This window comes from Oncorhynchus kisutch, linkage group LG17 (genome assembly GCF_002021735.2).
Source record: "Oncorhynchus kisutch isolate 150728-3 linkage group LG17, Okis_V2, whole genome shotgun sequence".
NCBI classification, from domain to species: domain Eukaryota; kingdom Metazoa; phylum Chordata; class Actinopteri; order Salmoniformes; family Salmonidae; genus Oncorhynchus; species Oncorhynchus kisutch.
Window position 1 is genome coordinate 14975907 of NC_034190.2, and position 26211 is coordinate 15002117.

Consider the following 26211-nt stretch of genomic DNA (forward strand, 5'->3'; position numbering starts at 1 on the left):
CGGTTTATAACTGCAAGTGGCCCACATGATTTCCATCGCCCGTATTGATCAGTGCATGTTTTATTTTCTACGTGAGTAACTGTGTATTGATTAGATACATGGGTAAACACACTACTTTCTAAACAGATCCTTTTAGAGGGCAAATACCTTTTTACATTCAGTGCACGTCTTGTGCTAAGCGTTGTCTGTGATTACCTTGCACTTTCACTTCAGATTCATAGAAATGATGTTGTTCGTGACATTTTCGAAAGCTGAATTGCAATGGATCTCCCCATCATGCTGTAGTGTAAAACCTCACAATTATTATTATTTTTTTTTTAAATATATTTTTTAAATTAATGTTTATTTAACTAGGCAAGTCAAATTCTTATTTACAATGACGACCTACCAAAAAGCAAAAAGCACATACCATTGTACAAACAATATTGGGCACACACAACAGCACAAAGGGCAAGAAGGTAGAGACAACAATACAACTGTCAGTAAGAGTGTCCATGATTGAGTCTTTGAATGAAGAGATGGAGATAAAACTGTCCAGTTTGACAGTTTTTTTCAGCACGTCCCAGTCGCTAGCTGCTGCGAACTGAAAAGAGGAGCGACCTCTTGACAATAACAGGTTGCTTGGTATCTCTTGTATCTAACAGGCATCTCCTTATCTCTCCCAGGTGTCCATTGCCCCAAATGAAGTGTGAAATCAAATCACAGTGATAATCACACAGGCAGGGCACTCGCTGGACGCTACAGTAATATATGTGAGATGAAGGCCCAGCGATGCTGCTGAGATCCCCTCCGCCTCCTCGCCTCTGACGCCATTATGCTGAAGACGGAGGCCTCGGGGGAGAGGACCACTCTCCGGAGCGCCTCCCCTCACCGCAACGCCTATAGGACAGAGTTCCAGGCCCTGAAGAAGGCCTTCGACCAGCCGCCCCGGCAGGACAGCAAGGAGCCCCAGCTCAAGGACCCTGAGCGGGTCACCCAGCGTCGAGGACGACAGTATGGCGCACACGTCAGCCGCATCAAGGACATGTTCATGCAGATGCAGGGCACAGAGAGCATCGTAGCCGCCACCAGGCGGGAAGACCCATCACCTCAGAAGATAACCAAGCCCACCAACTTCATCAACAAGGCAGACGGCTCGGTCATCAAGCTGACGCAGCACCCTACAGCAGACCGAACCAGTGCAGGGTCAAAGGTCATAGAGACCAGGAGGCTGTTTGAGCAGCAGTCTCGCGACGCCTCCCAGTCACCCGTCTACTCCTACGGTCGGGAGAAGAGGGGTTCTTATGAGCACCTGGACGACTGGCGAGGGGCGCGCTCCAACAGGGGCAGCACAGACTCCCTGGACTCGCTGTGTTCCAGGACGGAAGCCCAGTCGCCCACAGTGAGCCAGCTGAGCGCTGTGTTTGAGAACGTCGACCAACAGGGAGGGGGAGGAGGGGGCGAGGGTCCGTTCCGGCGAGGCTACCGAGGCCGGGCACTATACTCCCCTGACAATTCCCACCGGCACAGCGACGTCAGCGAAGACGACTCGCGCCAGTCCCCGGTGCCTGGCGGAGGGTGCAGGATCCGCGTGGGGGGAAAATTCCCCATATCCTCGTCCTCAGAGGACCTCCTCAGCCCCAGCCCGCTGTCAGAGGCAGTGGAGCTAAAACCCGTCCCGCAGCAGGAGGAGCCCCAGGAAAGAGAGGAGACAGCAGGGGAGTTAGGACAGAGGGACAGAGAGAGACATCCTCTAAGGGCCACCACCAACGGAGGTGAGGTGAACGGATCGTGTGATGAGAAACAGGTGGAGGAAACCGAAACCTTCAGAGAGACGGAAGGAGTCTGCATGGACTCAAGGCCCACGACTGACACCATTGTCAGGGACAAGACTTCTGAGGACATCCCGGATACCCCAGCCACCCCAGCCAAGGATGAAGCCCAAGAGGAGGCAGAGGCCCTTGGGGAGGAGGTGGAGATGGAGAAGGCTTCCTCCAGGCCCAGGGTTTCTCCAGAGGACCAGGCAGAAGTGCCCAATGAGGAATACAGTGGGAACGAAAGGGTGATTTTTAACACGGACGGGGACGCGTGCTACCAGGGCTGGGGGGAGAGCTGTACTGACCCTGATGATGACCTTTATGGTGACGATGATGTCATCTATGACCCTGGGAATGATCTTACTGAGATCCCTGGTCTACCAGAAGAAGAGAAGGAGGATATCCCTCAGAAGAGGAAACTACGCTTCAGCACCAAACCCATGATGGTAAGTCCCTTGTCAACGGAACTTAACCAATAAGAAACGCTTGTTATGGTTTTACGTTGAAAAATATTTCGCTAAGATGTACCCTGATGAATGCGTCCCTAGTCTCCAGGTGTGAGATGGTGTGGATTGGGTAACATTGTGAGGTGCTCATCCTACTGAGTCACGTTCAGTGAGAGATGAGGGGTGGCAGGTAGTCTAGCGGTTAAGAACGTTCAGCCAGTTACTGAAATGTTGTGGGTTTGAATCTCAAAGCCAACTAGGTGAAAAAAGCAGTTGATGCGCCCTTGAGCAAGGCACTTAACCCTCCTGTATGTAGCTCTGGATAAGAGTGTAATTAAGAGGTGGCGATATAGGCTAGCATTAGTATTACTACGGTAGTTAGTGTGGGGTTGAATATACAGCACTCCATTTGTCCTGGTGACCATAATCATCTGCCCATACGGGCATCTATCTTAAAATATTACGTTTCTGAGAATATCAAACAGTACAATTCCTGGGCAGATATTATATTAAGGAATAAAGCATGTATGTATGTTTTTGGAATGTTTGCGTTACATTTATCAATAGCAGGTGAGATGAATTCAGCCGATTATTCATAATATCTAAAACGCTTTATGTTATTGCAGTTCTGTTTTCAAAGGATTACGTCCTGTTTATAATTGGTGCGTCTGGAATCAAATTGCTACAGTTACTTTATTTGCTTGCTCTTGGGGATCTGCTGACTCTGCGGTAAACAATGACTTCCTTGCATGTGTTATTGCAACTGATATGAACATAAACAATGATCAATAGCTTGTGCTAGTGCGTGTGTGCATGCGTGTCTATGTGTGTTTGAAGGGAGTGTGTGTGGAATTAGAGCTAACACAAACACTCCAAAGGTTGGGTTCGATCCCATTAACATGCTGTAACAAAGCAGAACAATTACCCCAGTTCTTACACAGGACATGTTGGATTGCTAGAGCAGGCAACACACACATGCACGCACGCACGCATGCACGCACACATACATACATATATGCTGAAAATGCACACACACACATATACACATACACACGTGCTGTGGCTTTTCCATTATAGAACAGGATAGGGTCAGTAAAGGTTAACTTTTCCATGTGAAGTATATCATATTCTTAGAATTCCAGAATCAGATCAGATCCCTATGCTACGCTCAATTTGAATTCTCAGAGAAGCCAGCTAATTATAAGCCTGATATATAGGTCTGCCAGCCGTGCTACCCAATGACATTTTACAATGTATTATAATAATGCAAACGAACCATAACCAGCCATCACAATATGAAACATTTACTGAATATTGTGTTAAAAGTCCAAACGTTTGGTCCCACCTCTCCTATTAATAAAGTCTATAGAATAGCAGGGCTTCCTAGCAATTAAGAGGTTATTGTCCCAAGACAGCCTTTATGAACTCAGAATGCTCTCCTGTCCCTTTTTAGGTTGGGTTATCTGTAGGTGTGTGTGAGCGTACAGTTGAAATGCTTAGCAGCTCCAGGCAGCTGTTTTCCCACAGAAGGTCTTGGCTGTTTGCAGTGTTTTTTCCCCCTTCTCTCGCTCCTCTGGGCACATTGCGAACAAACAGCGTTCTGTCTTTTGTTCCAACTTGTGAAAGTGACGGAGATATTTGTCCCTGAGCTTGGGCCTTCACTGGGGCTGACCCTGCACGAGACCGGCTTGACCCTTGAACAACATTGAAAAGAAAACATGTAGTCAGTTAGTCTTGCTTAACGTTTTTTTGTAATATGTCTTAGTGCCTCTCAAAGCGGATAAATCTATTTTGACATCCCGGCTTCTGAATCTAGAAATCTTATTGGAGGCTGCTGCCTGCATGTGGAAAGCGGGTACATAAGCTTGTGGCAACTGGCGATATAAACACACTTGGTTTATTAGTTTCTGCATTGATGCACACAGATGCCTGTTAGATCAGTTTATGCCGGTATACTGCTCTATACAAACAGAATGAGAGATGTTTTCCTCTCACTACTTACAGTATGATCTCCATACACACACTCATCTGTAAGAGAGTGTCCCAGTGTGGAGGGACTCTACTGGGCTGGTCTGAGACAGAGGCAGCCGCTTTTCCTGCAGGGTCTGAGACGGACACATACCGATGTAGGATCTTCATTTAGTCACCCTGTTACAGGAGAACTTTCCTGCAATGGGGGACATTATACATTGGTAGTGTATTTGAGGTTTAAAAAAGCTTCTGAAGTTTGTAATTTCCACTTTGATGTTTCAGACCTAATTTTCCTTGATAAAAAATGTATAGAAAAGTCAATTAATTATATTCCAATTAATATTTTACATTTCCTGTTGCAAACTGGCTCAAATTAAGATCCTACATATGTATGGCCACACCCACATCCATGCTGGTTGGCTACAGGTACATACTGCTTTCTGCAGTACACTGACTGCTCTCTACAGCAGCTATCAAGTTCTGAAGTCACAGATCATATCATATAGGAATGGTGACTCCAGAACATAATAAATGGGATGCTTTAGGATACTTTGATATGTGTAGCTCACTCTTAATCTTTTCTGGGGAATAGCAGAAAACATACGCAGAGCTCTACAGTACATTATCTACTGTACAGTATCTACAGTATATACTGCATCTACTGTACAATATCTACAGTATCTATAGTATAGTGCCTACAGTACAGTATCTACCATATCTACAGTATCTACAGTACAGTATCTACAGTATCTACAGTACAGTCCTCTACAGTGTCTACAGGACAGTGTCTGCAGTATCTACAGTATTTTCAGTACTGTGTCTACAGTGCAGTATCTACCATATATACAGTATTTACAGTATCTACAGTATTTACAGTATTTACAGTATCTACAGTATTTACAGTATCTACAGTATTTACAGTAGCTACAGTATTTACAGTATCTACAGTATTTACAGTATCTACCATATCTACAGTATTTACAGTATCTACAGTATCTACTGTATCTACAGTATTTACAGTATCTACAGTATTTACATTATCTACTGTATCTACAGTATCTACAGTATTTACAGTATCTACTGTATCTACAGTATTTACAGTATTCCACTGTATCTACAGTACCTACTGTATCTATAGTACAGCATCTACAGTGTCTACAGTATCTACAGTACAATATCTGCAGTATCTATAGTATTTACAGTATCTACAGTTTCTACAGTACAATATCTACAGTGTTTACAGTATCTACAGTATCTACAGTACAATATCTACAGTATCTATATTATCTACAGTGTCTACAGTATCTACAGTATCTACAGTACAATATCTACAGTATCTATAGTATCTACAGTGTCTATAGTATCTACCGTATCTACAGTATTTACAGTATCTACAGTATCTACAGTATCTACTGTATCTACAGTATTTACAGTATCTACTGTATCTACAGTATTTACAGTATCTATAGTATCTACTGTATCTACAGTATTTACAGTATCTACAGTATCTACAGTACAATATCTACATTATCTGTAGTATCTACAGTGTCTACGGTATCTACAGTCTCTCCAGTATCTACAGTACACTATCTACAGTATCTACAGTACAGTATGTACAGTATCTACGGTGTCTACTGTATCTACCGTACAGTATCTACAGTGTCTACAGTATAGAATCTAAATTATCTACATTATCTACAGTACAATGACTAAAGTACAGTACCTACAGTATCTACAGTGTCTACGGTACAGTATCTACAGTGTCTACAGTACAGTATCTACAGTATCTACAGTACATTATCTACAGTATATACAGTACAGTATCTACAGTGTCTACAGTACAGTATCTACAGTATCTACAGTACATTAACTACAGTATCTACAGTATAGTATCTACAGTATTTACAGTATCTACAGTATTTTCAGTACAGTATCCACAGTATCTACAGTATCTACAGTACAGTATCTGCAGTATCTACAGTACAGTATCTACAGTGTCTACTGTACATTATCTACAGTATCTACAGTACAGTGCCTACAGTACAGTATCTACAGTGTCTACTGCATCTACAGTACAGTATCTACAGTGTCTACAGTACAGTATCTACAGTATCTACAGTACATTATCTACAGTATCTACAGTATAGTATCCACAGTATCTACAGTATCTACAGTACAGTATATACAGTATCTACAGTACAGTATCTACAGTACAGTATCTACAGTACAGTATCTACAGTGCAGTATCTACAGTATCTACAGTGTCTACTAGAGGTCGACCGATTATGATTTTTCAACGCTGATACCGATACCGATTATTGGAGGACCAAAAAAAGCCGTTACCGATTAATTGGCCGATTTTTAAAAATGTATTTGTAATAATGACAATTACAACAATACTGAATGAACACTTATTTTAACTTAATATAATACATCAATAAAATCTATTTAGCCTCAAGTAAATAATGAAACATGTTCAATTTGGTTTAAATAATGCAAAAACAAAGTGTTGGAGAAGAAAGTGAAAGTGCAATATGTGCTATGTAAGAAAGCTAACGTTTCAGTTCCTTGCTCAGAACACGAGAACATATGAAAGCTGGTGGTTCCTTTTAACATGAGTCTTCAATATTCCCAGGTAAGAAGTTTTAGGTTGTAGTTATTATAGGAATTATAGGACTATTTCCCTCTATACCATTTGTATTATATTAACCTTTGACTATTGGATGTTCTTATATGCACTTTAGTATTGCCAGTGTAACAGTATAACTTCCGTCCCTCTCCTCGCTCCTCCCTGGGCTCGAACCAGCAACACAACGACAACAGCCACCATCGAAGTAGCGTTACCCATGCAGAGCAAGGGAAACAACCACTGCAAGGCTCAGAGCGAGTGGCGTTTGAAACGCTATTAGCGTGCGCTAACTAGCTAGCCATTTCACTTCGGTTACACGAGCCTCATCTCCTGAGATGATAGGTTTGAAGTCATAAACAGCGCAATGCTTGACGCACAACGAGGGCTGCTGGAAAAACGTACAAAAGTGCTGTTTGAATGAATGTTTACGCGCCTGCTTCTTCCTACCACTGCTCAGTCAGATACTTAGATACTTGTATGCTTGTATGCTCAGTCCGATTATATGCAACGCAGGGCACGCTAGATAATATCTAGTAATATCATCAACCATGTGTAGTTAACTAGTGATTATGATTGATTGTTTTTTTTAAGATAAGTTTAATGCTAGCTAGCAACTTACCTTGGCTTACTGCATTCGCCTAACAGGCAGTCAGTCTCCTTGTGGAGTGCAACGAGAGAGAGGCAGGTCGTTTTTGCGTTGGACTAGTTAACTGTAAAGTTGCAAGAATGGATCCCCCGAGCTGACAATGTGAAAATCCTAATTAATCGGCCATTACGATTAATCGGTCGATCTCTAGTGTCTACAGAGTCTACATTATCTACAGTACAGTATCTACAGTATATACAGTGTACAGAATCTATAGTATCTACAGTATCTAGGGTATCTACAGTACAGTATCCACAGTATCTACAGTACAGTATCTACAGTGTCTACTATATCTACAGTACAGTATTTAAAGTATCTACAGTATCTACAGTGTCTACAGTACAGTATCTACAGTGTCTACAGTACAGTTTCTACAGTACAGTATCTACAGTGTCTACAGTATCTACAGTATCTACAGTACAGTATCTACAGTATCTACAGTATCTACAGTACAGTATCTACAGTGTCTACAGTGTCTACAGCATCTACAGTACAGTATCTACAGTATCTACAGTGTCTACAGTATCTACAGTGTCTACAGTATCTACAGTACAGTATCTACAGTGTCTACAGTATCTACAGTATCTACAGTACAGTATCTACAGTATCTACAGTACAGTATCTACAGTGTCTACAGTGTCTACAGTATCTACAGTGTCTACAGTGTCTACAGTACAGTATCTACAGTATCAACAGTACAGTATCTACAGTGTCTACAGTGTCTACAGTACCTACAGTGTCTACAGTGTCTATAGTACAGTATCTACAGTATCAACAGTACAGTATCTACAGTATCTACAGTGTCTACAGTATCTACAGTATCTACAGTATCTACAGTACAGTATCTACAGCATCTACAGTACAGTGTCTACAGTGTCTACAGTATCTACAGTGTCTACAGTGTCTACAGTACAGTACCTACAGTATCTACAGTGTCTACAGTACAGTATCTACAGTATCAACTGTACATTATCTACAGTATCTATAGTGTCTACAGTACAGTATCTACAGTACAGTATCTACAGTGTCTACAGTATCTACAGTACAGTATCAACAGTACAGTATCTACGGTGTCTACAGTATCTACAGTACAATATCTACAGTGTCTACAGTATCTACAGTACAGTATCTACATCTACGGTGTCTACAGTATCTACAGTACAGTATCTACAGTGTCTACAGTATCTTCAGTACAGTATCTACAGTACAGTATCAACAGTACAGTATCTACAGTGTCTACAGTACAGTATCTAAAGTATCTACAGTACAGTATCTACAGTGTCTACAGTATCTACAGTATCTACAGTACAGTATCTACAGTATCTACAGTACAGTATCTACAGTATCTACAGTACAGTATCTACAGTACATTATCTACAGTATCTACAGTACAGTATCTACAGTACAGTATCTACAGTATCTACAGTACAGTATCTACAGTATCTACAGTACAGTATCTACAGTATCTACAGTACAGTATCTACAGTATCTACAGTACCGTATCTACAGTGTCTACAGTACAGTATCTACAGTACCATATCTACAGTACAGTATCTACCATATCTACAGTACAGTATCTACAGTATCTAGAGTACAGTATCTACAGTGTCTACAGTACAGTATCTACAGTACATTATCTACAGTATCTACAGTACCATATCTACAGTACAGTATCTACAGTATCTACAGTACAGTATCTACAGTATCTACAGTGCCATATCTACAGTGTCTACAGTACAGTATTTACAATACAGTATCTACAGTGTCTACAGTAGCTACAGTATCTACAGTACAGTATCTACAGTACAGTATCTAGAGTACAGTATCTACAGTGCCATATCTACAGTGTCTACAGTACAGTATTTACAATACAGTATCTACAGTGTCTACAGTAGCTACAGTATCTACAGTGTCTTCAGTACAGTATCTACAGTGTCTACAGTATCTTCAGTACAGTATCTACAGTATCTACAGTGTCTACAGTACAATATCTACAGTACAGTATCTACAGTATCTACAGTACAGTATCTACAGTACAGTATCTACAGTATCTACAGTATCTACAGTTGTCACGCTTTTCTTCCTCCTCTTCCTCTGAAGAGGTGAAACAGGGATCGGACCAATACGCAGCGTGGTAAGTGTCCATGGTTTTAATAGGAAAACTCAAACATGAACAAACTACAAAACAATAAACGTGAAAACCGAAACAGTCGTAACTGGTGCAATAAAACACAAAGACAGGAAACAATCACCCACAAAATACCCAAAGAATATGGCTGCCTAAATATGGTTCCCAATCCGAGACAACAATAAACACCTGCCTCTGATTGAGAACCAATCCAGGCAACCATAGACTTACCTAGACACCTAAACTGAACACAACCCCATAAATCAAAAATAAAAAACCTAGACAAGACAAAACACATAAATCACCCATGTCACACCCTGGCCTAACCAAAATAATAAAGAAAACAAAGATAAGTAAGACCAGGGCGTGACAACAGTACAGTATCTACAGTATTGACAGTACAGTATCTACAGTATAGTATCTACAGTACAGTGTCTATATTACAGTGTGTCTTTGCAGCAAGGGTTTTTCAACGTTATCCTTAGCAACTGTCTATTCTGACCTAAAGTTCCTTTACTCTTGTTCAGGATACTGGTTATCCAAACAGGAACTCTCCCTTCCCCTCCACTCCTCCTTATTGTCCTTAGTAAATTCTGGCCCTTGTGATAGCTACCTTGCCTGAGACCTGGAGACTTATGTTAGCTCCCCAAGCTATTGCAGAGGCTTTAGCTCGGTGGGTTACCACCGTCTTGTGGTGTGTAAGAGAGCCCGGTGTAAACCCAGTTGATCATACTCACTCTTGTGCAGGACACTGGGGATGGAGACTGAAGATCTCCCTCCATACCTTCATAGTCCCTTTCTTTCTCTGATTCCTCCCTGTAGCTGTAACTTCCTTCTCTGATTCCTTCCCTGTAGCTGTAACTTCCTTCTCTGATTCCTTCCCTGTAACTGTAACTTCCTTCTCTGATTCCTTCCCTGTAACTGTAACTTCCTTCTCTGATTCCTTCCCTGTAACTGTAACTTCCTTCTCTGATTCCTTCCCTGTAACTGTAACTTCCTTCTCTGATTCCTTCCCTGTAGCTGTAACTTCCTTCTCTGATTCCTTCCCTGGAACTGTAACTTCCTTCTCTGATTCCTTCCCTGTAGCTGTAACTTCCTTCTCTGATTCCTTCCCTGTAGCTGTAACTTCCTTCTCTGATTCCTTCCCTGTAGCTGTAACTTCCTTCTCTGATTCCTTCCCTGTAACTGTAACTTCCTTCTCTGATTCCTTCCCTGTAGCTGTAACTTCCTTCTCTGATTCCTTCCCTGTAACTGTAACTTCCTTCTCTGATTCCTTCCCTGTAGCTGTAACTTCCTTCTCTGATTCCTTCCCTGTAGCTGTAACTTCCTTCTCTGATTCCTTCCCTGGAACTGTAACTTCCTTCTCTGATTCCTTCCCTGTAGCTGTAACTTCCTTCTCTGATTCCTTCTCTGATTCCTTCCCTGTAACTGTAACGTCCTTCTCTGATTCCTTCCCTGTAACTGTAACGTCCTTCTCTGATTCCTTCCCTGTAGCTGTAACTTCCTTCTCTGATTCCTTCCCTGGAACTGTCCCCCCTTTTCCTCCTCATCCCCCGCTCTTCTACTTGAATGGCGTTTAAAGCAGCTGTAATGAAACGTTTGCGTCTACTGTTGAAAAGTAGTTTTTGTCTCAGCTCTGACATCTTGATTTCCTAATGGAATGAAGCACATGTGAAGGACTGACTGGTAGGCAGTGAGACGTTAGTGAATGAACATTGAAGTGATAATTGCACCCTCTCTGTGCTGCACTCTGTCATTACATCAAAGAGGCTAGCGTTTTGTCCGTTAGTGTTTTTTGCTCATCGTTTAGGCTACTGTAATCAATCCCAGAAGAACCAAAGCCATATTAAATCAATGTGTAGAGGAGGAGGCCTATTCTATTCCAAGTGAGAGGGGATGAATTCATTGCACAGTCAGCGTTACGACAGTTTGATGTTTTACTCTGCCTTTGTTTTCATTTGACTCGGGACCACACATAGGTAAAATGTTGCTTTGGATAAAAGTGTCTGCTCTAATGGCATATATATTATATTATATAAGGTTGGGATTGTCTAGCTGTGGTCCAGGGTGTTAGTGCAAGTTCCTCTACAAACGTAGAGGCAACTCGTTGTGGTCATCGCACGATAGGACCAGAGCTAGGAATGTCCGGTTGGTGCAAATGCTTAGTCAATCTGTCTCTGTTGGCTTTACAGCCTGGAGGGGGACGTGATTAACAAAGTGGTATTGTATTACATTAATGTTGTATTGAATGATATTATAAATCGGAATTTGAGTTTAGCTCCCCATATTGGAGAAAAGAGTTCACCAGTTTAGTCATGGGTGAGTCCCAAATGGTATCTTATTCCCCATGTAGTGCACTACTTTTGACCAGAGCACTATGGCTCAGAAATAAAAGAAGTGCACTAAATAGGGAATAGGGTGACATTTGGGATGCACATGCTATTTTAGCTAGGCCTGATATGACCTCTTCACAGATTATCCCCCAGGCATAGAGGTGGTCTGTGCAAAGCATCATCCACCCGCACTGTAGTATGTACCACACCAAACACTATTACTGCAGTATGTACCACACCAAACACTATTACTGCAGTATGTACCGCACAAAACACTATTCATGCAGTATGTACCACAGCAAACACTATTACTGAAGTATGTACCACACCAAACACTATTACTGCAGTATATACTGCACCAAACAGTATTACTGCAGTATGTACCTCACCAAACACTATTACTGCAGTATGTACCTCACCAAACACTATTACTGCAGTATGTACTGAAACAAATACTATTACTGCAGTATGTACCACACCAAACGCTATATACTGCAGTATATACCACAACAAACACTATTATTGCAGTATATACCACAACAAACACTATTATTGCAGTATATACCACAACAAACACTATTATTGCAGTATGTACCACATCAAACACTATTATTGCAGTATGTACCACATCAAACACTATTACTGCAGTATGTACCACATCAAACACTATTACTGCAGTGTTTTCACCTCAGAGTAACAATTTAGCAGTGGTTTAAAGTACTTAAGTACAAATACTTTAAAGTACTACTTAAGTTGTTTTTTGGGGTATCTGTACTTTACTTTACTATTTATATTTTTGACAACGTTTACTTTTACTTCACTACATTCCTAAAGAAAATAATGTACTTTTTACTCCATACATTTTCCCTGACACCCAAAAGTACTTGTTAAATTTTGAATGCTTAGCAGTACAGGAAAATATTCCAAGTCAAGCACTTATCAGTCGAACATCCCTGGTCATCCCTACTGCCTCTGATCTGGTGGACTCACTAAACACAGTGTTGTTTAATGAGTGTTGAAGAGTGCTCCTTGCTATCCGTCAATAAAAAGGAAAATAAACGTCTGCTGTCTGTTTTCTTTATTAGAAATGAGAAATTATTTCTACTTTTACTTTTGATATTAAAGTACATTTTAGCAATTCCATTTACTTTTGATACTTAAGTATATTTAAAACCAAATACTTTTGCACTTTTACTCAAGTAGTGTTTTACTGGGTGACTTTCAATTTTCTATTAAGGTATCTTTACTTTTACTCAAGTATGACAATTGAGTTATTTTTCCACCACTGCAATTTAGTATGTTGTTGATGTTTTTTTGTTTTTTTACCTCAGAGGAAGATAGCCAGACAATTGAAATTGGACAGAAAGCGGGTCTTTTTGTGTGTATGTGTGTGTGTGTGTGTGTGTGTGTGCGTTGTTACTTTTCTTCAATTCTATCTGAAGTTGACATCTCCGAGAGACGGCAGTACATTAAGACATCTATTTCCTTCAGAGCCATCTGGTATGTGGTAAGGAGCAGGGAGGACAGAGATGGACCCAGTGATGCTTGAACAACAGACTAAATGCCATCCCACATTCTCCTGCTCCCTCTAAAGACCTCTCACACTTTTACACATGCAGACTTCTCAGTAGGAGAGCTCATTTAGGTTGCCTGTGTTAACGACGACCGTGGCTTGAGGCTTGGATGGAGAGACACCACAGTGAAATGTACTGTCTGTATGTGGAGTCTTACAACCTCGTATTTGTTCTCTCTCGACATGATTGGAGCTTCAACATCTGTCTGAGTCACTGACGTTATGATCTTAAAATGGCACCTTTGGTGTTGGGTCTGGAATGAGATGACTGTAGCCAGCCTAAACCTTAACGGAAAGGATTAGGTCCTCTAGAATGGCTACAGATCTGTCTGTGCTTTAGCCAACCATTTAGACTATCAGAGATAGTCAGAGGATTAATCGGCCAAAGCACATCTGGACCAGGCTATAGGAATAGTCCTCAGGTTCCGGAAGAGGCTGATATTCAGTGGGAGAGAGACAGAGGATTTGATTTGTACACGATTTAGAGGTTGCCTTCCCTTCTTTTTGATAGTGGTTATGTGTAAACAAAACCATCCCATACAGGTCTCTGACAGTATGTGGCTCAGTCGATGATGATTAGCTTTTACTGAACTTCTCTCTTCAGTCAAACTCTCATATTATTCACAAAAACTCCTCCACCCCTCTCTCTCTCTCTCTCTCTCTCTCTCTCTCCCTCGCTCTCTCTCTGTCTACTCTCTCTCTCTCTCTCTCTCTCTCTATGTCTACTCCCTCCATATCTCTCTCTCTCTCCCTCTCTCTCTCTATGTCTACTCCCTCCATCTCTCTCTCTCCCCCTCTCTCTCTCTCTCTCTATGTCTACTCCCTCCATCTCTCTCTCTCTCTCTCTCCCCCTCTCTCTCTCTATCTATCTCTCTCTATGTCTACTCCCTCCATCTCTCTCTCTCTCTCTCCCCCTCTCTCTCTCTATGTCTACTCCCTCCATCTCTCTCTCTCTCTACCCCTCTCTCTCTCTATGTCTACTCCCTCCATCTCTCTCTCTCTCTCGCCCCCTCTCTCTCTCTCTCTCTCTCTCTCTCTCTCTCTCTCTCTATGTCTACTCCCTCCATCTCTCTCTCTCTCCCCCTCTCTCTCTCTCTATGTAAACTCCATCCATCTCTCTCTCTCTCTCCCCCTCTCTCTCTCTCTCTCTCTATGTCTACTCCCTCCATCTCTCTCTCTCTCCCCCTCTCTCTCTCTCTATGTCTACTCCCTCCATCTCTCTCTCTCTCCCTCTCCCTCTCCCTCTATGTCTACTCCCTCCATCTCTCTCTCTCTCTCCCCCCCCCTCTCTCTCTCTATGTCTACTCCCTCCATCTCTCTCTCTATGTCTACTCCCTCCATCTCTCTCTCTCTCTCTCTCTCTCTCTCTCTCTCTCTCTCTCTCTCTCTCTCTCTCTCTCTCTCTCTCTCTCTCTCTATGTCTACTCCCTCCCTCCATCTCTCTCTCTCTCTCTCTCTCTCTCTCTCTCTCTCTCTCTCCCCCTCTCTCTCTCCCTATGTCTACTCCCTCCATCTCTCTCTCTCTCTCTCTCCCTCGCTCTCTCTCTATGTCTACTCCCTCCATCTCTCTCTCTCCCCCTCTCTCTCTCTATGTCTACTCCCTCCATCTCTCTCTCTCTCTCCCTTTCTCTCTATGTCTACTCCCTCCATCTCTCTCTCTCTCTCTCCCCCTCTCTCTCTCTCTATGTCTACTCCCTCCCTCCCTCCATCTCTCTCTCTCTCTCTCTCTCTCTCTCTCTCTCTCTCTCTCTCTCTCTCTCTCTCTCTCTCCCTATGTCTACTCCCTCCATCTCTCTCTCTCTCTCCCCCCCCCCTCTCTCTCTCTATGTCTACTCCCTCCATCTCTCTCTCTCTCCCCCTCTCTCTCTCTCTCTCTCTCTATGTCTACTCCCTCCATCTCTCTCTCCCCCTCTCTCTCTCTCTCTATGTCTACTCCCTCCATCTCTCTCTCTCCCCCCCTCTCTCTCTCTATGTCTACTCCCTCCATCTCTCTCTCTCCCTCTCTCTCTCTCTCTATGTCTACTCCCTCCATCTCTCTCTCTCTCCCCTCTCTCTCTCTCTCTCTATGTCTACTCCCTCCATCTCTCTCTCTCTCCCCCTCTCTCTCTCTATGTCTACTCCCTCCATCTCTCTCTCTCTCTCTCCCCGGTCTCTCTCTCTATGTCTACTCCCTCCATCTCTCTCTCTCTCTCTCTCTCTCTCTCTATGTCTACTCCCTCCATCTCTCTCTCTCTCTCTATGTCTACTCCCTCCATCTCTCTCTCTTTCTCTATGTCTACTCCCTCCATCTCTCCCTCTCTCTCTCTCTCTCTCTCTCTCTCCCCCCCCCTCTCTCTCTCTCTCTCTCTCTCTCTCTCTATGTCTACTCCCTCCATCTCTCTCTCTCCCCCTCTCTCTCTCTCTATGTCTACTCCCTCCATCTCTCCCCCTCTCTCTCTCTGTCTACTCCCTCCATCTCTCTCCCCCTCTCTCTCTATGTCTACTCCCTCCTTCTCTCTCTCTCTCCCCGCCTCTCTCTCTCTATGTCTACTCCCTCCATCTCTCTCTCTCTCTCTATGTCTACTCCCTCCATCTCTCTGCTTTCCTTTGACAGGTCAGTGAAGCAGCAGCATGACTCCCTCCCCGTCAGACTGATAATTCTGCAATCTGTGTTGGGCTGTAATGAGACTGAACAGGGTTTCGTGAGGCAGAGAGTTTCATAATGAAATGGCATTTTGCACAATGAAGCCCAATAAATACACGGCTCCATTGGCTTGAGCGTCAGACGCTTCCAGAATACCCACTGTGTCCCAAATGACACCTATACTGTAGTGGACTACTTTTGGCCAGCCCAGTCACACAGCCTGCGTCAGCAAATGGCACCCTATTTCCTGTATAGAGCACTGTTCAGCCAGCCAAATCTAGCGCCATTTCAAACGCAGACTATCACCGTGGGGTCTACGTTTCCTGAACAGAGGTCATCTTTAAGGGAACTGAAATCTGGTCTTGAAGAATTTGTCTCTTCTCTCTCACCGCTATGATACTTGTGATAATGACTATAACTGTGTATGTGGGGTGTGTGTGTGGTGTGGTGTGTGTGTGTGTGTGTGTGTGTGTGTGTGTGTGTGTGTGTGTGTGTGTGGACGTCTTTAAACAAAACAAAAATAGACCAACCAATTTTGTTGGTGAAATGCTATGTCTAGGGTGTTTAGGGTTAAAGTTAGAATTAGTCTTAGAATTAGGTTTATTGTTAGTTTTAGGGTTAGGGTTAGGAGCCAGGGTTAGTTTTAGGGTTAGGGTTAGGAGCTAGGGTTCATTTTAGGGTTGGGGTAAGGAGCTAGGGTTAGTTTTAGGGTTAGGGTTAGGAGCTGGGGTTAGTTTTAGGGTTAGGGTTAGGAGCTAGGGTTCATTTTAGGGTTGGGGTAAGGAGCTAGGGTTAGTTTTAGGGTTAGGGTTAGGAGCCAGGGTTAGTTTTAGGGTTAGGGTTAGGAGCTAGGGTTCATTTTAGGGTTGGGGTAAGGAGCTAGGGTTAGTTTTAGGGTTAGTTTTAGGGTTAGGGTTAGGAGCTAGGGTTAATTTTAGGGTTAGGGTTAGGAGCTGGGGTTAGGGTTAAGGTTAGGTTTTTGGGTTATGGTTAGGGTTATGGTTAAGGTTAATGTTAGGGTTCCTGTTTATGCTGGTATCAAACCTTGGGTTGCACGGACCTGTTTATGCTGGTATCAAACCTTGGGTTGCACGGACCTATTGCAACTTTCTACCCTGTTTCTATATTGTACATCAGACCGGTCTGGAGAGGGTGAGAGAACATGAAAGGCTGAGAACCCCGAGGGTTCACCCATGACAGTTCAACAACATGAGGAAGACAATTGTTGATAAAGTGCTGAGGGTAAAAAACATTTATTTAAAACAACATTTATATAATAAAATCATAATAAAACATGCAAAGTGGATCAATAAATGAATAGCTAAATAATTAAATAAGTAAGTTCATAAGTGGAAATCCCACCAAGGGATGAAGGATTAAGTTCTACAAAGACAAGTGTTACGTTGAAGTGCTTGATATAATAACATTCAATATAAAAAAGACAAAACCAGATTGAGCAAATAAATACATCATTTTTTATTGAACTTCCTCCTCGTGTCGGTGGCCCCTCCGGCTCTCTTAATTAGGCCCTCACTAACTCCCACAGTAAATTCTTTATCCTACTCTTTACCATTCATACCAAGTGGAGTTAGGGTTGGGGTTAGGGTAAGAGTACAGGTTAGGGTTAGGGTGAGGGTAAGAGTACGGGTTAGGGTGAGGGTAAGAGTATGGGTTGGGGTTAGGGTAAGAGGACGGGTTAGGGTGAGGGTAAGAGTACGGGTTAGGGTGAGGGCAAGAGTATGGGTTGGGGTTAGGGTAAGAGTATGGGTTAGGGTGAGGGTAAGAGTATGGGTTGGGGTTAGGGTAAGAGTACGGGTTAGGGTTAGGGTGAGGGTAAGAGTACGGGTTAGGGTGAGGGTAAGAGTATGGGTTGGGGTTAGGGTAAGAGTACGGGTTAGGGTGAGGGTAAGTGTATGGGTTAGGGTTAGGGTAAGGTTTAGAGGTTTGGGTTAGGGATAGGGTTAGGGTTAGGAAAATAGGATTTTGAATGGGACTAAATTGTGTGTTCCCACAAGCTTAGCTGTACAAGACTGTGTGTGTGTTTGTGTCTGCTATTATTCATGTGACGGTGTTATTGTTTCGGTGACACCCGACCCTCTGGGCTTGAATTTTTAATGACCCAGGAAACCTGAGCTGAGATCTGTGCTTATGGAGGCTGCCTGCCAGGTCGGTTGTTAGTCGATGATTTGGACAGTGGTCCATGTCAGTCGCCTCTCGTCTCCGCCTGTGACATCACCGTCCTCTCACAGAGGCAGAGCACCTCATATTGCCTCCGATGCCTGTTCTTAATGATCACCATGTATATGTCCCACATGGCACCCTATTCCATATATAGTACACTACATTTGACCAGGTCCCATATGGCTCTGGTCAAAAGTAGTTCACTATGTAGGGAATAGGGTGCTATTTGACACATAGCCCAGGAGGCCTCAACAGTGACACGTTGTTCTGTGTTGTGCAGAGCCACCCAGCCAGTAGTGTTACTGCCGTCTCACTCTCTCTCACCATTGTGTGTCAGACAGTAAAGCCTGAGGTCCACACTTGAAAAGCCAGTCTAGAGGTCAGTGTGTGAAGTTGAAAACACATTCACTATGTCATGCTGTACTACGTTCATGTTCATATACTCTGCTGTACAATTGTGTTGTTACTGTAGTCTATTGAGTGAAGGAATGAAGGAATGGCTGAAATTCTCTAGGACAGTTTCAATGACAATGTCTACGTAGCTCACTAGCAATCTCTCAGGCAATCAACCCTAATGGCTTAGAATTAGAGTATGGTAGACCGCAACCACGCCACGTCATTCCAACTAGCCTAATGAATAACATGGGATTGGAGAGGGTGTTTGGATTGAATTATTGTAGTCAGTGCCTTAACAACCATGGAGCCTTTGTTGTCACGGGCAACATTAAATGCCCCTCCTGCCCACACTTTGTATGCATCCCAAATGGCACCCTATTCCCTATATAGAGCCCTATGGGCCCTGGTCAAAAGCAGTGTACTGTATAATGAATAGGGTGCCTTTTGGGTCACAACCATGTCGGGTGCTGTATGTGAAGGAAGGTGAATGCATGACATGAAGGAGACAGTTGTTGACATCCATTCAGGGTTTGGCTTGCTCTTCCATTGTGAACAAGCCTCCCTCCCTCCCTCTCTCTTGCTGTGTCAGTGGGATGTTTGTTTGACGGGAGTTATGGGGCACCCAGTAGTTGTTATTGTGCCATAACGCCACATTTAAATGAATTATTTCTTGGGCCAACAGTCAGCAATCTGGTTGATAACAAATAACAAGTGAAGGGACACTTTTAAATGTGGTTTTAGAGGTCATGCAATTCAACACTCATCTTTAAAACAAAAACAATGTAGGTCAAAAGAGTTGATCTTAACATAGGAAGTAGAGGATCTAACAGTACAGATAGATAGCAATACAAACTGAAACAGAGGATCTAACAGTACAGATAGATAGCAATACAAACTGAAACATAGAGGATCTAACAGTACAGATAGATAGCAATACAAACTGAAACATAGAGGATCTAACAGTACAGATAGATAGCAATACAAACTGAAACATAGAGGATCTAACAGTACAGATAGATAGCAATACAAACTGAAACATAGAGGATCTAACAGTACAGATAGATAGCAATACAAACTGAAACATAGAGGATCTAACAGTACAGATAGATAGCAATACAAACTGAAACAGAGGATCTAACAGTACAGATAGATAGCAATACAAACTGAAACATAGAGGATCTAACAGTACAGATAGATAGCAATACTGTCACGAGTCCGACCGAGGGTGGCTCCCCTTCCCGGTCGGGTGGCGCACGGCGGTCGTCGTCACCGGCCTATTAGCTGCCACTGATTGTCTTTTCTCCCCCTCTTTGTATGTTTATTGGTAGCACCTGTTTGTGTTGATTAGTTGGGCTTCTTTAGACAGCCGGCCCGCCTGTTTGTTGTGCGGGGTTATTCATTGTAACCTTCGGCTCTGTAGTAGAGGAACGTGTTAGTTCCTGGTCGTGCATTTTTCAGTAGTCATTTTTCATTCCCTGTGTTTTGGGGCCGTTATTATTGTGAGCACCCTGTTGGTGCAATTAAAGAGCACAGCATTGCACTCTATGTCTCCTGCGTTTGACTCCAGACCCACGACACCCGGAGCATTACAAATACAAACTGAAACATAGAGGATCTAACAGTACAGATAGATAGCAATACAAACTGAAACAGAGGATCTAACAGTACAGATAGATAGCAATACAAACTGAAACATAGAGGATCTAACAGTACAGATAGATAGCAATACAAACTGAAACGTAGAGGATCTAACAGTACAGATAGATAGCAATACAAACTGAAACATAGAGGATCTAACAGTACAGATAGATAGCAATACAAACTGAAACAGAGGATCTAACAGTACAGATAGATAGCAATACAAACTGAAACAGAGGATCTAACAGTACAGATAGATAGCAATACAAACTGAAACATAGAGGATCTAACAGTACAGATAGATAGCAATACAAACTGAAACAGAGGATCTAACAGTACAGATAGATAGCAATACAAACTGAAACATAGAGGATCTAACAGTACAGATAGATAGCAATACAAACTGAAACATAGAGGATCTAACAGTACAGATAGATAGCAATACAAACTGAAACAGAGGATCTAACAGTACAGATAGATAGCAATACAAACTGAAACATAGAGGATCTAACAGTACAGATAGATAGCAATACAAACTGAAACATAGAGGCACAGAATAAGTTAGAGGAAATACAAAAAGTAATGAAGGAACTTATTCAAGAAAGGTCAAGTATAATATATTATAAAAATAAAGCGAACTGGATGGAATATGGGGGAAAATATTTTTTAAATCTTCAACATAGAAATGCTGCCAAAAATAATTCACACAAACTTGTTGCAAATGATGGAGTCACACATGATTCACCAAACAATATTTTGAAAGAGGAAGTAAAGTCCTTTAACCATATGTTTTCATTTCAGTCGCCTCTATCTCCACTAACTAAAGTTCATTTTAAGGATTTTTTTTCGATTAATAGTGTGAAATGAACAACTATGCAGAAATAATCATGTGAAGGCCAAATTACAGAGGAGGAACTTCTAAATGCAATTAAAGCCTTTAAGTCAGGGAAAACTCCAGGCCTGGATGGAATACCAGATGAGGTACACTACCGTTCAAAAGTTTGGGGTCACTTAGAATGTCCTTGTTTTTTCAAGAAAAGCATATTTTTTGTCTATTAAAATAACATCAAATTGATCCGAAATACAGTATAGACAATGTTAATGTTGTAAATGACTATTATAGCTGGAAACTGCAGATTTTTTATGGAATATCTACATAGGCGTACAGAGACCCATTAACAGCAACCATCACCCCTGTGTTCCAATGGCATGTTGTGTTAGCTAATCCAAGTTTATAATTTTAAAAGGCTAATTGATCATTAGAAAACCCTTTTGCAATTATGTTAGCACAGCTGAAAACTGTTGTTCTGATTAAAGAAGCAATACAACTGGCCTTCTTTAGACTAGTTGAGTATCTGGAGCATCAGCATGTGTGGGTTCAATTACGGGCTCAAAATGGCCAGAAACAAAGACTTTTCTAGTGACACTCATCAGTTTATTCTTGTTCTGAGAAATGAAGGCTATTCCATGCGAGAAATTGCCAAGAAACTGAAGATATTGTACAACGCTGTGTACTTCTCCCTTCACAGAACTGAGCAAACTGACTCTAACCAGAATAGAAAGAGGAGTGGGAGGCCCCGGTGCACAACTGAGCAAGAGGACAAGTACATTAGAGTGTCTAGTTTGAGAAACAGAGTCCTCAACTTGCAGCTTCATGAAATATTACCCGCAAAACACCAGTCTCAACATCAACAGTGAAGAGGTGACTCCTGGATGCTGGCCTTCTAGGCAGAGTTCCTCTGTCCAGTGTCTGTGTTATTTTGCCCATCTTAATCTTTTATTTTTATTGGCCAGTCTGAGATATGGCTTTTTCTTTGCAACTCTGCCTAGAAGGCCAGCATCCCGGAGTTGCCTCTTCACTGTTGACGTTGAGACTGGTGTTTTCGGGGTACTGTTTAATGAAGCTTCCAGTTGAGGACTTGTGGTTCCAAACTTCTTCCATTTAAGAATGATGGAGGCCACTGTGTTCCTGGGAACCTTCAATGCTGCAGACATTTTTTGGTAACCTTCCCCAGATCTGTGCCTCTTCACAATTCTGTCTCGGAGCTCTACTGACAATTCCTTCAACCTCATGGCTTAGTTTTTGCTCTGATATGCAACTGTGGGACCTTATATAGACAGGTGTGTGCCTTTCCAAATCATGTCCAATCAAATAAATTTACCACAGGTGGAGTCCAATCAAATTGCAGGGTAGCCTAGTGGTTAGAGCATTGGACTAGTAACCGGAAGGTTGCAAGTTCAAATCCCCGAGCTGACAAAGTACAAATCTGTCGTTCTGCCCCTGTTCCTAGTCCGTCATTGAAAATAAGAATTTGTTCTTAACTGACTTGCCTAGTTATATAAAGGTTAAAAAAATGAAAACAGGATGCACCGGAGCTCAATTTAAAATCTCATAGCAAATGGTCTAAAAATGTATATTTTATTTTTAATACATTTGAAAAAATGTCTTTAAACCTGTTTTCACTTTGTCATTATGGGGTTTTGTGTATAGATTCCTGAGGAAAAACAATAAATGTAATAGATTGTAGAATGAGGCTGTAACATAACAAAATGAAGAAAAGGTTAAGGGGTCTGAATACTTCCCGAAGGCACTGTAAAACACACTATTACTGTTTCTAATGCAGTGTCCCCTCAGCCTCCCTCCTTTTCATCACTAGTCAGCACTAGCGTGGTGACGCGGTGTGTGTGTGTGTGTGTGTCTGGCCACAGATAGCTGTAATGGAATGCTAATGTGCTGAGCTGTCCTTGTCGCTTCAGCCCTACAGCAGACCAGGAACAGACAGGGACACGGTGCGTTGCGTTGCCACGGTTAATCTGCTACTGCAAGTCATTCTGGGTGTGTACCATGGCCCTGAGCGGCTAGTGCACTACTTTTGACCAGGGCCCATAGGGCTAGTGTACCTGGGGAAAGGGGTCCCTGGTGAAAAGTATTACACTATAAAGAGAATAGGATGCCATTTGGGTCGCAGCCTCAGCCTGGTCTGGGTCTGGCCTGGCTGGATCAGTCGTCCACTGGCACGGTGGCACAATGTGGTCTCTAGCACCGCCACTCCAAAGGGCCATTTAATGTGATCAGCAGCGTTGGCTGGCCTGCGTCATGCAGTGCAATCTTGGCCACCAACTCAAATGGCCCCAGAGCTAACAGAACAGAACCCAGTCTGTTCCTCTCCTCCCTCTCTCTCTCCTTCTTCCCTCTGATAACCCCTTCCTTCCTCCCCCCATGCTGCCTACCTCACCCCCAGGCATGCCTTGGAGGAAAGGCAGTCAGACACCATTTGGCTCAGGGGCTGTCGGCCGGGCCCACTGTAGTCAATCAGATGAATACTGAGGAGGCCAGACTCCAACACCCAATCTCTCTCTCTCTCTCTCTCTCTCTCTCTCTAATGAGAGGAGAAGTGGAGGGGAACAGAGGGATGACAGGAAGATAGGGAGAGAGAGTAGAGGAGTGTGGATTTATTATATAAAGTTGGAAGTTCCATCAGCAGTAGATTAAATTCATATTTAATTTCCTAAATGACACAAACCATCCTCCAGCACCAGCAGCCCAACACTAACAAGCCATTCTCCAGCACCAGCAGCCCAGCACTAACAAGCCATCCTCCAGCACCAGCAGCCCAGCACTAACAAGCCATCCTCCAGCACCAGCAGCCCAGCACTAACAAGTCATCCTCCAGCACCAGCAGCCCAGCACTAACAAGCCATCCTCCAGCACCAGCAGCACAGCACAAACAAACCATCCTCCAGCACCAGCACTAGCAGCCCAGCACTAACAAACCATCCTCCAGCACCAGCAGCCCAGCACTAACAAGCCATACTCCAGCACCAGCAGCCCAGCACTAACAAACCATCCTCCAGCACCAGCAGCCCAGCACTAACAAGCCATACTCCAGCACCAGCAGCCCAGCACTAACAAACCATCCTCCAGCACCAGCAGCCCAGCACTAACAAACCTTGCTCCAGCACCAGCAGCCCAGCACTAACAAACCATCCTCTAGCACCAGCAGCCCAGCACTAACAAACCATCCTCCAGCACCAGCAGCCCAGCACTAACAAACCATCCTCCAGCACCAGCAGCCCAGCACTAACAAACCTGGAAACCCTGGACTTCGGCTGTGTCTTAATTGACACCCTATTCCCTACATTTCACCAGAGCCAGCAGCAGCAGTAACATCTATATTGAAAACTGACCATTGTGTTTCGTCTCTGCACCATTACAGAGTACAGGCTAGCTATAGCCGCGGTAAAAGAAGGCTGATTTAGATGGAAAGAGAAATCCACTGCATTGTGCTGGCTGTCAACTGACCGCTCTATAGAGATGAGGGTCCTGGGTGTAGATGAAAGATAGATGGATAGCAGTGAGAGAGAGGAGGATCCTGGGTATGGATGAAAGATAGATGTATAGCAGTGAGAGAGAGGAGGATCCTGGGTGGATAAAAGATAGATGGATAGCAGTGAGAGAGAGGAGGGTCCTGGGTGGATGAAAGATAGATGGATAGCAGTGAGAGAGAGGAGGATCCTGGGTGTGGATGAAAGATAGATGGATAGCAGTGAGAGAGAGGAGGAAGAGGAAGCCGGACTGATAGAGTGAGGGAAGATGAAAAGAGCAATACAGTCAACTAGGAAAGTCATTAGGAGCCCTGCTGTTTCACACACACACAGACAGACGGACGGACGGACGGACGGACGGACGGACGGACGGACGGACGGACGGACGGACGGACGGACGGACGGACGGACGGACGGACGGACGGACAGACAGACAGACAGACAGACAGACAGACAGACAGACAGACAGACAGACAGACAGACAGACAGACAGACAGACAATCATCTCTGAGAGGCTTGTCTTGTTGACTTTGCAAGTAACTTTGCAAGTCACGAAGTCACGAAGTCACTTGGTCACTAATGTGTCTGTAATATGTTACATTGGAAATGAAGCAGATTGGTTTATCCTTTAAAGTGTGGGTCGTGGCTGACCACTGTTAGGACCAGGACGTAGATGTAGAAGTTATTGCAGTTTTATAACATAGAGACAGAGCAGATGTCCTCATGTTTTGATAGGCTTTGACTCTCTGCCCTAGTCCTGTGGTTAGAACTTTCTTTATGTAGCTGGTGTTGTTCTTAGGGCTGTCCCCAAAAGGTGTATGGCGAGTAACTTGAAGCTTTCCACCTTCTCCACTGCTGTCCGTCTAGAGCAGTACTTCTACAGCGCTCTCTCCATCTTTAGTTTGGTCTCATCCTGCCAGTGTATTGGTCTAAAAGGATGGAAAGATAACATTTAGGCTACTGTACACACATCTGTACACACATCCATACAAAATAATAGATACAGACTCTCTCACTCTGTCTCTCTATCTTTGGTTGTGTGCTTGTTGTAATGGTTTAAAATGATGGAAAGAATAGCCCATTTGTGCACGTCCAAGCATTTTACAGGCCAAACATTTTACAGGCCAAACATTTTACAGGCCAAGCATTTTACAGGACAAACATTTTACAGGCCAAGCATTTTACAGGACAAACATTTTACAGGCCAAGCATTTTACAGGACAAACATTTTACAGGCCAAGCATTTTACAGGCCAAGCATTTTACAGGCCAAGCATTTTACAGGACAAACATTTTACAGGCCAAGCATTTTACAGGCCAAGCATTTTACAGGCCAAGCATTTTACAGGACAAACATTTTACAGGCCAAGCATTTTACAGGCCAAGCATTTTACAGGCCAAGCATTTTACAGGACAAACATTTTACAGGCCAAGCATTTTACAGGCCAAGCATTTTATAGGCCAAACATTTTACAGACAAATCATTTTACAGGACAAACATTTTACAGGCAAACACTTTACAGGCC

The 26211-nt window shown here is 43.1% G+C and overlaps 1 protein-coding gene across 5 annotated transcripts in view; it reads left to right on the forward strand.

The window, feature by feature from the left end:
* LOC109907205 (neurabin-1) overlaps positions 1-26211 on the forward strand; it is a 100643-nt gene that overhangs the window by 6306 nt on the left and 68126 nt on the right. For all 5 annotated transcript variants that reach the window (XM_020505037.2, XM_020505040.2, XM_031795159.1 and 2 more), the window contains exon 2: positions 666-2242. In XM_020505037.2, coding sequence (XP_020360626.1) covers positions 815-2242 — 1428 coding nt within the window. In that variant the 5' untranslated portion in view covers positions 666-814. The remainder of the gene's footprint in view (positions 1-665; positions 2243-26211) is intronic.